Consider the following 17,365-nt stretch of genomic DNA (forward strand, 5'->3'; position numbering starts at 1 on the left):
TTAAGCGATTGTGACATGCAATACATACTTACTGTCATATTATTATCTAAAGCCTGTTGTATCTCTTTGCTACGCTAAGCAGAGCGAAGCGGTTACTCATTCCCCATTTTGGTATCTTTACCACCAAATGTGTCCATTATTGGGCTTACGATTCTTCAATTTTTCTCCAAGCAGTCCGATTTGTTAAAAGTACTCGGCTTGAGTCTGGGTCTGCAATCTTTATGATACCATCTTCTCATATTACTAGAGTAGGATGTAATTATTGAGCGAGATTTTCACAGCTTTTTGAATTTTATTAGTACGAAACCCTGAGGCCTGAGGGGAGGTCTAGCTTGTTTTGATATCGCCGATGTTATCTGCTAAATCCCTGCGCGGTAGGTTACCTTATTTAAAAGCTGCAATTAGAAATCAAGTAGGTAACATGAATGTGCCTTTACAGGAAGAAGATATGTAAGTATGCCGGTAGATCATGCGAACTTTTTCCCAGATATAGAAGCATCAACGTGACAAAGACAGCTATGTCAAGAGCGAAAAGACAGAAAAGAAAAAGAAGGAAATGTCCATGTCTACCCTTATCCATCAAATTAGCAGCCTCAACCAACGATAGTAATTTCATTACCAGCTAGCTGTTGAAATTATACTTCTATATATTTCGCACGTGTTATCAAACACGCAAGAGTGAAAGAGTCAGCATAACCAGCCTAGCCAGTTGGTATGGTAACGAAGTATACTTATTAGCGGTAAATGGCCATTGTAACATGTGTTGCGTGACCGAGTAGGTATTTTAATCGCATTTCTCAGTCCCACAGTTTACAAACAAGCCAATGCGACGGCATAGAAAATTGATCCTGAAATTGATTATGAACATCGATGGAGCTGTGTATAAGTTAAATTCAGAATTTCATTTGTCTTCATAATTTTCATAAATACTCCGTAGTTTTAATTTTAACAGACGCTTGAGTATCTCGACAAATTTTAATTCATTTCTATTTTTTGAACCTTGTATCATATCGTGAATCGTGAAGGTAGAGCCAAAAGTAAAGAAATTTCTTAAGCTACCGCTATGATCAAATAAGCCTGTTTCAAGTTACCAATCTCAAATTTAATCGAGCAAAATATTTTTTTTGTGGTAAATGATATTTAATTTATATTTTATTTATATCTTTTAGTTGTATTTATTTGGGTTTTAGAACTCGTTGAGTAGGTACACATGTACAGTCACCTATAGAAGTTTTAAGTTACTAACCTAAATATTTTTTGTTAATTTAATTTTATTTATTTGACAAATGTTGTAACTACCCGAAAATCTAAAAATAATTTTTTTTAATGATTTTTTAAGCACCTACACCTAAAACTACAGAGTATAGTTTATAACGCAAAATCACGTGTTGGAGAGGTGAAAAAATAATTGCCTTTTTGTAATTGGAATCACGTTGCTCTTGTTAGCTTCGGCAGACCGTTAAAATGGTAGCTTGTAAATATTTGTTTTATGTCAACAAGCAAAACAAGGTTTACTGCCCCGTTATATGTTACACCTGATAAATCAATAATGCATATCATAATAGGATGTCATTAAGTACTAGTCGGTAGCATTGTATCTATTACTAGTAGATCTGCTAGTAATAGTTTTTTTTTTAGTTATACTCATACAAAATTGAAATATAGAAAAAAGCCCCCGATCGGGACATAGTAGACCGATTTTCATGAAACATGGCTAAGAACACTCCCGACTAACTCAGCTTTCAAACAAAAAAAAACTAAATCTAAATCGGTTCATCCGTTCGGGAGCTACGATGCCACAGACAGACAGACAAACAGACAGACAGACAGACAGACACGTCAAACTTATAACACCCCGTCGTTTTTGCGTCGGGGGTTAAAAATAGGTACTTAACGCTAGATTTTAATTTCAACTTTTTGTACAGTCACCAGCAAGAATATTTGAAGTATCGGTAGGTATATATGTATAAAGTACCGGCTATAGGTATAGGTTTAATATGTTACCTGGCACGGGAGGATTGATCTAGTGGTAAGGAAGGAGAAGGACATTAGTGCGTTTTCACATTATCCGATCGGATATACGAAGAATTTCAAAGTCAAAAACAAAAGATGGCGGCTTAAATGTATGGGATACCGGTTCTACATCCGACATCGGATCGGGTAATGTGAAAACGCACTTAGCCGCGTAAGCTGAACCTGGGTTTGACTCGAGCACCTCGAAATTCCTCGGCCACCATTGGAAATGGTCACTTTTTCTTTAGTATATATCTATTTCAATGTATGAGCTTTAGCTTCTTGTAGAAAAATACAAAAAAAAAAATAATTAATTGAAATACGGTTGTACTCACGTTATTATATCGCTATTGCTGCGACATGTTTCGGGCCAATTCGGAGGCCCCTCTTCAGGCGTATAGGAGTTCACGCGACGGCTAGACTCCGCAAACTGAACTGAACGGGGTAATTATTTGAATATGTCTCACGGAAGTTTAACGTGTATAAAAAAAAAATAATGATACAAAAATAATTCTGAGAAACACTTACTGTTCAGAATGAGTATTCTAATATTGATTCCGATGATTCTGATTAAGTAAAAAACAACCTATCTATCATTAACGGACCTACTTAATCATTAATCACTAAGAGAGACGTAAAAACGTAGTATTGTGAACGGGATAGGTATCTATTTGGCTATTTTTCATCTTTGATATACATATGCGGACGACACTTGTTAGTATACTTCAGGACGCTCATTTAATTATTTATTTGTATTATTTGTTTAGTTATGGACATTATGTACAAACTGATGCTACCTATAACTCCTATAAGTATCAAAATATTGTAATGCTATGCTATAGGTACGAGTATATTATAATAGTATAGTAGCTAGGCATTTACATGGTTAAAAGGTTTTTTTTTTATCTCAAAGGGCAACATGATAATAAGCTCGATAGTCCATATCGAATTATATGTAAGCATGAGTTACCGAAATAAAATAAATAAATTATAAATTAAAACAGAACAGGGGGCCGATTTTTGAATTTCGGCCATTTGATTTCGTGAAATTCGTTCAATAATATCTCCACTACTAGCGATTTAAATTCTACTAACAGAATCGAAAACGAGTGGTCATTACCACTAGTTTTAAAATTACTAGCCGTCCTATTTCAAAAATAGCATCACAATAGCATTAATTACGTCGTTTTCCACAGACTGTCGAACGGCGAATTCGTGCGCTCGAAATTCAAAAGTCGATCCCCAGGTCACCATTTACATACAGGCTGATCCACAAAATGTTTTTTTTTTTTTTTAATAATTATACAAAAAATGTTCTGTTCTGTAAGTTTGGATTTAAAAAATATTCATTTTGTTTTAAAACCGACCAAAAATAAGAATATTGTTTAAAAAATATACTTGTAGGTTTATCAAAATAATTAATAATTATAAGAATACACACCAAATTCATTTCGTGACAAGCTGACAAAGTTAAGAACTTCACAATTTTTTGTTTATTATCACTTTTCATTCACACACCGCACAACACCAAAGACAATGTTGTCTGTGACGGTTTCCCGCGCTTTTCTCGGGAACTCTGACATTTCGGCACAAGCTCGCGCTGCGGAAGGAAAATGGCGACTGACGCGGGACAGACGCTACGGCTCGCTTTTGCCGTTATAAACAAATCGCACTTTGAGACTAGCTAGCTTTGCTAGCAGCTACAATACGTCATCAGGAATACCCAATGCCTCCAAATTTGTTAAGCAACAAGGACTTTGGTCCAAGTACGAGCTTTAACGATGGTGTTATTAAATAGCAAAGGTACAAAAGTCTAGCAATAAAAACTTTGGTCAAAGTACAAGACTGAATTGAATTGATCTATTTTTTTGTCTTTATCAATTGGCAATGCTATAATTTGCAACGTGCAAAAGTCTATAAATAGTATTATATATATTTTGTGATAATAGTACGTAACAAAGACTATGGTCAGAGTTCAGTGGACGTGTTTTTTAAAAGGCTTCGTCAATCTACAGAACATGAGTTGTAAATTGTAAATGATTCACGGTTCAGACACTAGCTTTTGCCCGCGGCTTCTGTCGCGTTAGAAAGAGACAAAAAGTAGGCTATGCCACTCTCCATCCCTTCAACTATCTCCACTTAAAAAATCACGTCAATTCGTCGCTCCGTTTTGCCGTGAAAGACGGACAAACAAACAGACACACACACTTTCCCATTTATAATAATAGTATGGATATGGATATATTGACCGGGATATAGACCGTGATTACCTAATCGATTTTTATTGTGGTCCCGATATTTCGAAGCAGTTGCATGCATCATGATCACGGGAAACTGAAGACGGCGGCGGGTGGATGTCAAAAGTGCGTAGACAGCGCGCGATCTAGTTACCCAACGAAACCAATGAAAATCAAAAAGGTAATCACGGTCTATATCCCGGTCAATATAAGTACAATGCTACAGAACATGCATTGCAATATTTGCAATGGTATGCCATTTAAGATGAATCTAGATATTCTAGATCATTGCTGAAATTTTCCTATTTCTTGGAATTCAAGTTGTTTACCTAATAAGAGTAATAAGTAGGTACCTACTATTAGGTATGCTAGGTTTTTAATAATGAATGACTTGTTAGTCCTAGTTCCTAGATAACCGCAAAGGTTATAAGCTGAAAATAAGAATGACAGACCGCAAATCTTCTAACAATAGATCGTTGAAGAGGTGTGAAGTGTTCCCATATTGTTACATGTTTTCCGTTCGATAATAAAAGTTAATTTTATTATGATTACTTCATTATTAATTTATATTTATAAGAGAAAAATAGGTAAATCGTACTTTTAAATAGGGTACCTTCATAATTAGTAGATGCTAATATTTCTGGCCTTTATTTATGTAATACTAGCTTTTGCCCGCAGCTTCGCTCGCGTTAGAAAGAGACAAAAAGTAGCCTGTATCACTCTCCATCCCTTCAATCATCTCCACTTCAAAAATCACGTCAATTCGTCGCTCCGTTTTGCCGTGAAAGTTGGACAAACAAACAGACACACACACTTTCCCATTTATAATATTATTATGTAGTATGGATTGGATATGGATAAGTATTATAAGGTAGATTAATTATGAATTTTAATCCTGTCACTTAGAATGTTTTTAAGTGATTTCCAGACGTTTGTTTAGTAGGTAAGTACAATGGTTGTGCAAATGTAAAAATGTGTGTTTGATGTAACATTTATTTTTCCCCTCACTAGCTCGGAAACACGTGTTTTGTCCTTTAATACCAGCGGGTAAAAACGCATTTTATCCACTAGTGGGTAAAGTAATTTGACCTTGAATAAAGTCAAATTAACTGCTTTAAAATTGATAAAAGTAGGTGAATCTAGTAATAAAGATGATTTACCACCTGTGGAACTACTGGAAGCAGTGATAAACGCATTTTTTTGCGTTGTAGTTTCCTCGCTATAGTGAGGGGAAAAGTTTTGTGTTACACTCGGGTGCAAATGTATTTTACTTCTCGTGTGTTAAAAAACTCGCAAGCTCAGGATTCTATTCTCGAACCACTCGCTTCGCTCGTGGTTCAACTATAGAATCCTTTCACTTGCTCGTTTTTCAATTCCACACTCGGCGTTAAAATACAACTTTGCCCCCTTGTGTAACAAATAACTATTATAATCTCTCAGAGCACGCTGTATTTCATTTATTTTACTTTTACTACCTACTTATCAATTCAAGACATGGGATAAAATATTTGCAGTACATTACTTATTTTCAATATGGGAGTAATTAATTCTACGACACCAGTCAGTAGAGTAGATAACTACCTATTAAATAACAGTAGGTACTTAAATTATTACCTAACAATGGCGTCTTACGGAAGACTGGTGACATTTTTATGTCATAGTTGCGTAATGGGACTATTGTTCACAATAATAATTAATTATCTAATTAGAAACAAAGAAAAACATGTTATGTCATGTTATGTAGTTAATGTAGTGTATAATTAAATGTACCTAAAACTTACACACCTCGTCTACCCCTGCTTGTGTCTCATCTCATAGAAGTCGTAGACTTCAGTATAAAGCATAAAGACTGTATCGTTAAATATGGAGACAACTTTGAGTAGCCGTATTTTTTTGCTATTATATTTTTTTCTTATGACAAGACATGGGCTTAATAAGGCACATAATAAGGTACGCATTTTGTCCTAGAAACTCGACGTAAAGCATGTGGTTTAGACAGCATTGACTTAATCCTCCCGAGTACCAATTACGATTTCGGACAAATGCTACTAGAAAATTCACAAAGTGCGTACAAGACGATACAATTGCGAAAAAAAATTGTACAGTGCGAACCTTAACGACACATGGTCCACAAAGCAGAATATCTAGACATAGTCTAGCCACTGTTATTTTTAAAAAATAAAGTTTATTATCTGTGTATGGCGGCCATTTACAAAATGTGGCATGGCGCTTACGCTAACTCCGACTTTGATGTCGAATTTAACTATCATACACTGTTTATATCGATCTGGTTTAGGCACTGTTCAAACACCATGAATGTCTATTAGACATGGCCTATGCCTAATTTTTTTTATCTATTTCTCTCATTCTGCTTGTATCAAAAATTTACGGCAATCCGGAACGTTCCTCAAAAATGCGTTTTTTTTAAATTATATAAATTCACCGCATTTATTCTGCAAGTACCCAATTGAACAACCATGAAGAGGACTCTTAAAAAATATATTTTGTCAGCATATTATAACCTTTGTTTGTCGAAATCGTACAAAGACTCTTTGAGATATTCTCAAATTAAGCCAGATTAGGGGTTGTCCGAAGTTTATTTGCTAGACCTTAATGAAAGTACCATAAAGTCCCTAAAATAAAAAAAATATCAGACCTTCTTATATCAAAAAGTACTTACCAATACCTTCAGATCATACTCTCGGACCATAATAATACAAAATTATGCACATGTCAACATTTAGACGAGGATTGTTTTGTCCCTATAATTAACGAGACAGTCCTTAGAGGAATAAGTAAGGGAAGAGTTGTAACTCCATACATCAGTAAATGCGAGTTAATTGTAGTGACATCTATCGTCATTCACTCGTCAATCACGCGCCAACTAGCGTAAATTATCAGTACTGCTACTCGACACTAGGTGCCGACAGTATTGCGTCTGCCAAAAATGTAATATTAAAACAGTTTACATCTTATATTATAAGCTGAAGTAATTGAAAGCAAAGTACTGATTAATACTATTGTAATATTAGCTAAAAATTGTTGAGCAATAGACTTTTTGTTCGTCGTGACGTCTATTGACAAGTAGCAGTACTGATAATTTACGCTAGTTGGCGCGTGATTGACGAGTGTATGACGATAGATGTCACTACAAATAACTCGCATTTACTGATGTATGGAGTTACAACTCTTCCCTTACTTATTTCCTCTATGGTATAAAGTAAATACTGCCGGCCTAGCTGAAGCACTCTGCAAGTCATACTGCAGGTCATACAAATAATAACGTTCTATTAGGTAGATCAAGCAAACGTATCGACTTAGCGTGTCAAATGAACTCAGTAAAATTCACTGAGTTGTCCGTCTTTAATCGCAACTTGTAGCTTTCGGGCGTCAATTTTTGTAAGTTGAAGTCAACAAAAACATTAAAAATGCCTCGTTGCCGTAATATTTAATTGCAACAACACAAAAATTATGAACACTTAAGAGCCTGAAACATTTTTAAAAATCACAGGCAAGTAACAACTTCAGTACAAAATCTGACACGCTCGGTCGCCATACAAATAGATGAACTTGTTTCTTCTATCTAATTCTGTGATTATATTATCTATATGTTACGTTCTTAAAAACATCCATTGGCAATTAGAATGAAAATGCTAAGTGCAACAATTGATTCCTTAGAAGTGTTTACCCATATAACCATAATCGGTCGCCGTTCCTACGCAAATCCTCCTATTTTGTGTACACACAGGTCTTCGGGTCTCAATGCTTAGTCGCAGTACGGTCGACGTTTAGTCGCGGCGACCCAAATGGGGACGATTGGTAACAGGCACAAATGGTCACAAAAGTGACAGAAGTGTGCACTACGCGTGCACACATTGTTACCGTTTGGCGACTACTTTCCCAAAATCATTCGTTCATTTCATTCTTTTCAAATGGCGACTGTCAGAGACGTCAAAGTAAAAAAGAAATAAAATCATTTGACATTAAAATGTAATGGCGTAAGAATTTGTTAAAGATAAATATTGTTTGCATTTGTAATATAATGTGGGCTAATTACCATGGCCAATTAAATTGCTCGAGTGATTTCATAAAATAAGTCTAAATTTATCAACGCGCCATCAATTTACCTCAGTTTAACCAGTAATAATATTATTGACTACTCGGTGTTTGCGTGTTATGTATATTGATTGGTGAAGTTTTAGTGCTCCGGTGCATATACTATACTGAAATAATAAAAATAATGCCTAGAAAACCAATAAAGTTGTTAAAATATGGATTAAGACGGTAATATTCCATGTAAAAAACAGTCGCCAAACGGTCACCAAACGGTCGACAAACGGTCGCAAAATGGTCGCAGCGTACACGCGTGACCGAAAGCAGTGAATATTTTCAAAATGGCTAATGTATTCATTTTTTCCAGGTATCCTCAAACTTTATAAACAATTAAATATGCCGTCGTACTCAGTTGTCCTCACTAAAGAAGATTAAAAAAAAATTGTAACGTGCGTACCGAGCTGCTGGGTTGTAAAGGATCGGGGATCATATTATTATGGTCTTCTATAGAGCAACTAGTATTTTGCGGCATTTCACAATTGACACTTGTTGAAGTAGTCTTCATTAATATTACTATCAACATTCATTTCAGCGATCTGTACTTCTTTTGTCAAGATTTTTGTATAGCACTTATCTATACATCTACAAATTTGTAATGTTAAAGAGACATAAATAAAACGTAGTAGAGTAAATAATGTGTTTTTTTTTGTAACCCAAACAAAATACTTGTAGATACGAGTGCGGAAAAGAGGAAAATCGATACGAGTAGCGATAAATTAATACACGATCGAAGGAGTGTTTTAAATCGACACGAGTTGTGAATGTCCTTTTCGCACGTGTATCGTACGACGATTTTCAGTACCTAAATCTAAGCTAAGAGTTTCGACCAGACAAGAAATGAATCATTGCTTGATTTGCTCGCACTACTGCGTTAAAAAAAGCAGCATCTGTACTGAAAAAACTATCATTGCGCAACAGAAATTCTATTAATATCACAGTAAATAGGTACTCTATTTCATTTGATTCCTACTTTTATTGTGTAAAGCAACACTACACTTCATTTTTATCAATAAGAATTAAAAATTATATATTTAATACATTAAGTAACTATAAAGTGCTTATCTATTTGTATTATCATTCTGTACTTTTCTTAACTTTCCCACATTTCTATAAAATGTCGAAGAGTGCTTAAATGGTCGTCGTCGTTTATTATTATTTAATTCGCTCATATTTAAATGATTCAAAGCAACCAGTCCACAACTTCACAAGACAGTTTGAGAAACCTTCGTATTTCAGATTGTCATTTGCGGATACAGTGGTTTAGGAGCAGTTCGGTAATCAGACCTACACATGTGTGTACAAATTCTGTCAATGTCACTGTCAGAAACCGTTCTGACAGTGACAATGACAGCCACAAATTCGTCCACATGTTGTTACCGTTATGTGTGCAAACGTCGACTAATAAAGTGTCGTTAAAAGTCATTCTGACAGTGACATTGACAGCCACAAATTCGTACACATTTTGTTACCGTAACGAGTGCACACGACGACTACATTTTGTTATTGTATCAATACGGTCGCATTGTTTGCACGACGTTACCACGCGTTATGTCACATTTGACAGTTAGTTACTGATTTGAAGATTTTGCGACTGAAATGGTTGTATGGGTAGATGCTGCATTCTAATTAGTTACCTACTCTAAAAATCCCAGTGATTGGACTGATTGGTTGCTTTCCAACAGTCGTCTTGTACGACACCCAAGGAAGGTGAAAGGGGCTGGTGAAAATGGTGTCAGAACTATACATGTAGATGAGAATTCCGAGAATAAGTAATAGAGGATAGATTTTTATACAAAAACGTGTAAATAATAAAATTTACCCAGAGTCTTAACAACCGCCGTACAGTACAGTCTATATAGTTACTCTTATTTTAAAGGAAGTTACCTACACATTCACTTCATTTATTTTGCTTCTAATGTTGTTATTTGTAGATATAACTTAACATGAGTAGGTAATACATCTGAGTTTGAATTCTCATAGAATTAAAAAAAAGTTTCAAATTCAAATTAGAAAGAAATGGTCTGAGTCTTATGAGGCTAAGCGATATAACTAATTGGTGTCCTGCCGTTTCGCCAAAAAACGTTTCGTCAAATTTCATTTCCCAATAATCATATCGCAATAGTTTCATTTCCCAAAGTATTGTTTGGCAAAGGTATGTTTCGCAATGAATTTGTTTGGTCAAATTATCATTTGGCACAATTTTACTTAGTCAAATTTTATTTAGACAAAACTTTATTTCGCAAACGTTTTTAATGGCAAAACTTATATGCCAAAAGGTTCGTTCTCAAAAAAGTGGCACCGTCAGGGTAAAGTTAATGGAAAAAAATGAAAATGGTTTTTTGTACCTTTTTGGATTTAAATATGTTTTTGAGTGCATCAATGATACGGAATTTGCGGAAGGGAACGAAATAGTCGTAAAAACGTAGAACTTATGGCGAGTTGAAATTTTAGACATACAGGAGAAAGTGAATAGACAGGGTAGCAGGGAAAACGTGGCAGGATAAAGAGAGTTTGAATGAAAAAACAAGTTTACCACTAATAATTCAACACATATCGACTATTACGATTTTATTAGGATTCAAATTATTTTCTTTAAGTAGAAACAAAATCAAAAAAAAATATTTTTTTAAACAATATTCCATTATTTTTTATTCAAGACAGTTGAAGTACAGTAAGTGATTTCTGATTATTGTTTTCTGTCACGATGCCTGCACGTATCAAATGTTTCTTTTTGACCCAATGGTTGACTGGAAGAGAATGCTTTAAGGCATTATGTCCACCATTTTTGTACTTATTTTTTTATGTGCAATAATGAATAAATAAATAAGTACCTACAATCACAGTCTTGTAAAACAACAAAGCACATATTAATATATCATGATTCACAATGTGAGTTGTGCTTGTGCGTGTAATGCCTGCAATGGCTGCCCCAGTGGAAGAGTCGGTTCGTCTCCTTGATGTCCCCTTGGTAATAGATGTCGAGATAATGAGGTCAGCATTTAAAATGAGGTCCACTCTAGGGCCGGACGGCGTGCCTTGGCTCTTTAAACATCTTGGAAGTAGATTACGTGGCCCCATTGACGACAATAACGACTGCCTCCGAGAGGGTATAAATTCTCGTTGGAAGGTCGGCAGACTGTGCCTTTCGAAAATAGGGTAGTCCAGCTGACTGTCCCTTAGGATACCGACCTATTGCCCACCTAGATGAAACTGGCACAATGTTTGAGCGCATCATCGTAAGTTTCATCTACTGCTGTGCACGCATTTTGGAAGACACGTGCCCAAACATCAGAGATCGGGTTCTGGGAGGAGCGGTAGACGCAATTGATGCGCTGCATAAATACAGCGGTCTGGTAGCAGAGAGAATGCAGGGAGCCATCGCAGTATCCCTTGACATTGCCAATTACTTCGGCTCTCTTCCTTATGTGGTAATAAAATAGGCGCATTGCTTCCACGATGCGCCTATTTGAAGTTCATCATTCACCTTGCAGATAGAGTAGTGTCAATGAATCAGGAGGAAGATGCCTAGAAAGACGAATGGAGTGTGGTGTTCCTACCGGCTGCGCCATGTAAACGTATAGGGACAGGTCAATGAGACCAAGTGCTCAAATCAAGACTGACTTCTTTATTCTTCTTCTTACCCACATGCATATTCATAATAATCATAACCTACCCACAGTTTTCCACAGGGGTCGGTACTGGGCACCTGCTCTGGATCATTGGCTTTGACTTGGCTATCAGAGTAGCCCAACTTCTCCGCATGATCACCATTTGTTATGCCGATGACAAAATAGTAGCCGTGAGGGGAAGAAAGTACCAGGATAATAAGGAGAGCCACAGTGGCAACCTGAGCTCACAGTTGGGCGCATTAATTTGTTTGGGCTTGCGGTGTTACTTGCCACGACCGATGACGTGGTTTTCGAGGGAAAAGTTGACTTCTGCCCGAAGAAAGTGATCGCTGGCGACCTAGTCAAAATGACAATCGTTGACGCTATACGCCGATCGAAACGCAATCCTGTTCTGTCGTGCCTATATGCAAGAGCGATAGAGATAGCTAGCTACGATAACTGTTGCCTGTTGGCTGTGAGGCGGTCCCTCTTACGCCCCAAAGTACTTGGGCTTCAATTTAAACCAAAATTGGGACTCCGAGGAACATTTTATCAAATTGGTTACTAGCCTCGTCGGGGCTGCTTCGGCGCTGAGCAGACTATTACCCAATATCGAAGGACCCAATGCCCCATATCGGTGCTTATATGCGAACGTCATCCGCAGCGTGTATACAAAATTTCAGCTCAGTCGTTTGAAAATTTCTGCTACAAATTGGGTTGCAAGATTTGACCTTAACATATATACAAACATACATACATACATACATTGCGAGTTTGTAAAAACCATGTCAAAATAGCTTTTTTTTACTTGTGTTTCTTTATCCTGTTAACAGTCACTTTACCCTGCAGAGTGATGGCAGGATAAAGTTACACAGGGTGTAGTGAAAATACGATTAACTAGATATTATCTCCGAAACTGTTGATAATACAATTGTCATAATTTTAATATAAATAGGTATACTTCAATACAACATTAAAATGTTATTAGTAAAAAAACTGCCGTATGAATATTTTAAAATAATCATGCCAGAATAAAGTGAACATACCTGTTACAAACTCCGAACGTCACACTTTGAAAACTTCTAACCACAAGACCGCAGCACCTCACACACAAACCTTTACACCGGCGGCTAGAACCATACTGGCTACGTGTTTTACGTATATAAGGGTCTCAATAAGACTTTCTGTGTGTGAGTGAGGTGCAATACCGAGGATGCACAGGATATAGAGAAAATATCGCTGGACAAACTTTGAACGTGAGAATTTGTGTTCAAAAGTAATCGAAACATCCCGTGCAACGTATATTTAAGAATATAGTAGTCTATTCTCTACAAAAAACGATATTTTATTATCATACAACTGCAATTCAATAATCTATAGAGCGAAAACTTGAGCAATGACGCGTTGTGACATGGCAGGGTACAGTAGAAAACGGTCTTCTTTATTTTTTTTTTACAAAAGTACTATATTTATAGAAAAAATATGTTTTGGCCTCGATGTGTCACGTTAATGTCTACTTATGAGAATTTTAATTATATGTGAAAATTATATATTTCGCATACTTTCTATTCAAAAACGTGATGACAGGATACGATGCCACTATTTTGAGAATTACCCAAAAACATGTTTGGTCAAAATTTCACATCGCAAATTTCGAAAATATTTAGGCATTTGCATTTTCATATCTACGGCATTAATTTAATTTACCGAAGATTTTTTTGCCAAATTTAATTTAAAATTGTCAAGTGATAATTTCAGTTTTATTCCCAAGGCTTCAGTTGGACAAGAAAAGTTTGCTCAACTTTATTTTTGTCAAATTAATTACTGGACAAAATTATTTTGTCAACTATTTTTTTGTCAAAAAATGTTTCTACAAATTACACAATGCAAAACCACGTTTGACAATAAATATTACAAGGCATAAATGTAATGTAATAATTTTATTAGTATTGTAACAGAAAACTCGTGTGAAACAGGGTCAGTTTAGGTGCGACGACGACGAAGCGAGGAGGAGCGTGTTAGGTTGACAGTGAGCAAACCGGAAATGGCTTTTTAAAGTAATTAAAAATTAATAGAACATAATGGTTTTAAAAACATAAGGTTTCTTTTTAATAAAATGTATCCGGACATGTAAGTGAAAATGTCATCCTTGGCATTTGCAGCAGGAGGAAAAAAAGTACGACATACACATTATTTCGCACAAATCTTGGACACAAAGTATAATCAACAAACAAATTTCTAGTGCGCCATTTAATTACAATATATTGGGAAATGGAAATTTTGCCTAACAATACCTTTGACTAAATAATATATTTGGTAAAATGAAATTTGACCAAGTAAATATTTTGGGAAACAAATACTTGCCAAAAAAAGTTTTGCTAAATGTCAATTTGCGATAAGTTGTTTTGCCAAACGTTTATTTGGGAAATGATAATTTGGGAATAATAGTTTGGGATGTGAAACTTTGGGAAACGTTTTTTGGCGAATCGTCAGTAAACCAAAACAATTACATAAGTATATAACCATCAGTTTCAGGTCATCACAACGAAATTACCTGACGTCCAAACAAAGGATCGTTGTATTTGTGTTTACGGCAGTGAGTATGTGCTTATTTACTCATCACTCATTCCAACCGCGGTTTATATAATAACTTCTAAGGTAATAACGTTTTACGATTTTAAATAAACACTTGTTACATTAGGTAGACTATTTACAAGCACAGCTATTTACACGGTAGTGTTACGGTTACGATAAGACGGGCCTAATCATCTAGACTATCTAGAGCGAAAAAATACATAATATTGTACTTACTCACAAAGTACCTATGCTTTTTGCCAGTAGTTTCACTGAAACTTGAGCGCCACCCTATTGGCACCCCTCGGACACTGGCCATTAACTATATGAAAGAGGCGCGTTCCTAGCACACAGTCTAAGCTCGTGTAGGTGAACGCGTACCATGCTTGTATGAGTGAGATATGACAGGTCGACTGTTCGCGTTTTTGACAGGCGCCACAGGCGGTAACTGAGAGGGGGTGGGCGGCACTTTCAGCGGGGAGCGGGAGTGGCCATACTGAACGATAGTACTCTTTATTATATTGTGCTATTAGTCCTTCGCACTTGCATCGCACAGAATCTGTGAGAATTTAAAGAATTTCATACGTGAGAGCGAGAAAATAATATGTTTTTTCTCTCTCACACATGAATGACAGTGACAAGCCTTGAGACACTTGCACAGGCGCCGCCTGGATAAAATGCCAGTGTGCCTCCTCATTAGGTATTGAAGACTGTGCCATTTGATATGATCCTTAAGTTGAGATGATATTAAAAACTTAAAACACAGATTTAAGCACAGATTGCCAAAGTGTACCCTAGTCCCTACCTAAATAAATCAACACTGGGGGATAGGTACTTTAAAAGATCGGCCTTGTCCTAATCTTAACATAGCTTGTACTATTATACTAATAGTACCGAATAAGTATATCCATACTTACTAATATTATAAAGGGGAAAGTGTGTGTGTCTGTTTGTTTGTCCGTCTTTCACGGCAAAACGGAGCGACGAATTGACGTGATTTTTTAAGTGGAGATAGTTGAAGGGATGGAGAGTGCCATAGGCTATTTGTTGTCTCTTTCTAACGCGAGCGAAGCCGCGGGCAAAAGCTAGTAGTTTATAAACAAAGCTTCTTACCTTACCCTGACTGACGTGCCTGTACGGATTCCACTGGTAAACTCAAAACTAATAATAAATTAAAAACCTCTTAATTAGACCGTGAACACTCTTCCGTCCAAACCACATTAACACTACACACCAAATAACAGAAGCGAGTTACGTTATCACTGTTCACACATACCGAGCACACGTGAACGTAAAAAACTATGTTTACTATGACGTTGTAACCATGAGTTTTTAATACGCTACTCGATATTGTGAACTTCACGGAAAATGTAATTTGCAGGGGAAGAAAACAGCGGTTCAAAAGTTTACCATTTGGAGCTGGTAACAAAATATTTAAAATTAAAATTTTGAAGAAACCATCCTGACTAATTCAGCTTTCAAACAAAAATAACTAAATCTAAATCGGTTTATCCGTTCGGAAGCTACGATGCCACAGACAGACACATACACAAACAGACACACACGTCAAACTTATAAAGTCTGTCTGTCTGTTTGTCTGTGTATGTGTCTGTCTGTGGCATCGTAGCTCCCGAACGGATGAACCAATGATTATTTTTGTTTGAAAGCTGATTTGGTCGGAAGTGTTCTTTCTTAGCCGTGTTTCATGGAAGTCGGTACCAGGTCATGCTGGTTTTTTTCAAAATTTTAATTTCGTCGGGGGTTAGAAAACGATATGTGATGTAAATTTCGGGGCGCTGCGCTGTTCACTTTCTCTATACATTTTCCGTAACGTTTTTGATATCGAGTAACGTACCTATTTTGAACTAATGGTAACTAATACATACACTGTTTACTGTTTGAACGCTCCACTTAGACTGAGGAAGGTAATTGTTTCAATATTTATTAAGGCGATGGAAATATGTCGCTTTGTTTAAGTAATGTAGGTGATTGACTACTTATTGTTTAAACGAGGGTAGTTGTGCATTTTAAAGCAGTGCAGTGATAGTCACTGATAGTACACACCGGAGAAAAATGTCAGCAACGAATTTTTATTTTGATGTTTCCGCCACACATAAAGCGTTTTGATAGCGTAGCGTCAGCGGAGCGCAATGATAGCGGTGCGCCGGGCGTCCGCTGGGCGCGACGCCAGCGTTCGTCCGGCGCACCGCTATATCATTGCGCTCCGCTGACGCTCCGCTAACGCTCCGCCTACGCTCCGCCTACGCTCTCAAAACGCGCATGTGTGGCCGAGCTTTTAGAATACCAGCTACAAAGGGTACCAGGGTGCGTAGCCGAATGGCACAAACGCTCACGAAACGAAACGCTAGTAGATATCTATCCCTATCGCTCTTGCGTATTGGCGCGACAGAGCCAGACTACGTTTCGTTTTCGTTTGGCGTCGGAGAAATGCCATTCGGCTACGGGGCCAGGTGAGAGCGTTTCGTTTGCACAAACGCTCACGAAACGCTCACGAAACGAAACGATCGTAGATATCTATCTCTATTGCTCTTGCGTATTGGTATTGGCGCGACAGAGCCCGACTACCTTTCGCGGCGTTTCGCGTCGTAGAAATGCCATTCGGCTACATACCCTGCTGGCGTATTATGATTCCAATTTTATCACTTATCCACGTGGATAAGACATCTGTCACTCTCACACTGACATACTTGCTAAAGTGACGGATGCTTTATCCACATAGATAAGTGATAAAATTGGAAGCATAATACGCCGGCCGGCCCCGTTACCGAATGCCATTTCTACGACGCGAAACGAAAACGA

The 17,365-nt window shown here is 36.9% G+C and overlaps 1 protein-coding gene across 4 annotated transcripts in view; it reads right to left on the minus strand.

The window, feature by feature from the left end:
* Positions 1-17,365, minus strand: part of LOC125236848 (calcium release-activated calcium channel protein 1-like) — a 130,463-nt gene that overhangs the window by 60,923 nt on the left and 52,175 nt on the right. For 2 of the 4 annotated variants that reach the window (XM_048143787.1, XM_048143783.1), the window contains exon 1: positions 3,455-3,625. The exons of the other annotated variants lie outside the window; for them this stretch is intronic. In XM_048143787.1, the coding sequence (XP_047999744.1) occupies positions 3,455-3,523 (69 nt within the window). In that variant the 5' untranslated portion in view covers positions 3,524-3,625. Of the gene's footprint in view, positions 1-3,454; positions 3,626-17,365 lie in introns of those variants that run through there. 4 annotated transcript variants of the gene reach the window in all.

Source organism: Leguminivora glycinivorella, chromosome 19 (genome assembly GCF_023078275.1).
Source record: "Leguminivora glycinivorella isolate SPB_JAAS2020 chromosome 19, LegGlyc_1.1, whole genome shotgun sequence".
In the NCBI taxonomy this organism is placed as follows: domain Eukaryota; kingdom Metazoa; phylum Arthropoda; class Insecta; order Lepidoptera; family Tortricidae; genus Leguminivora; species Leguminivora glycinivorella.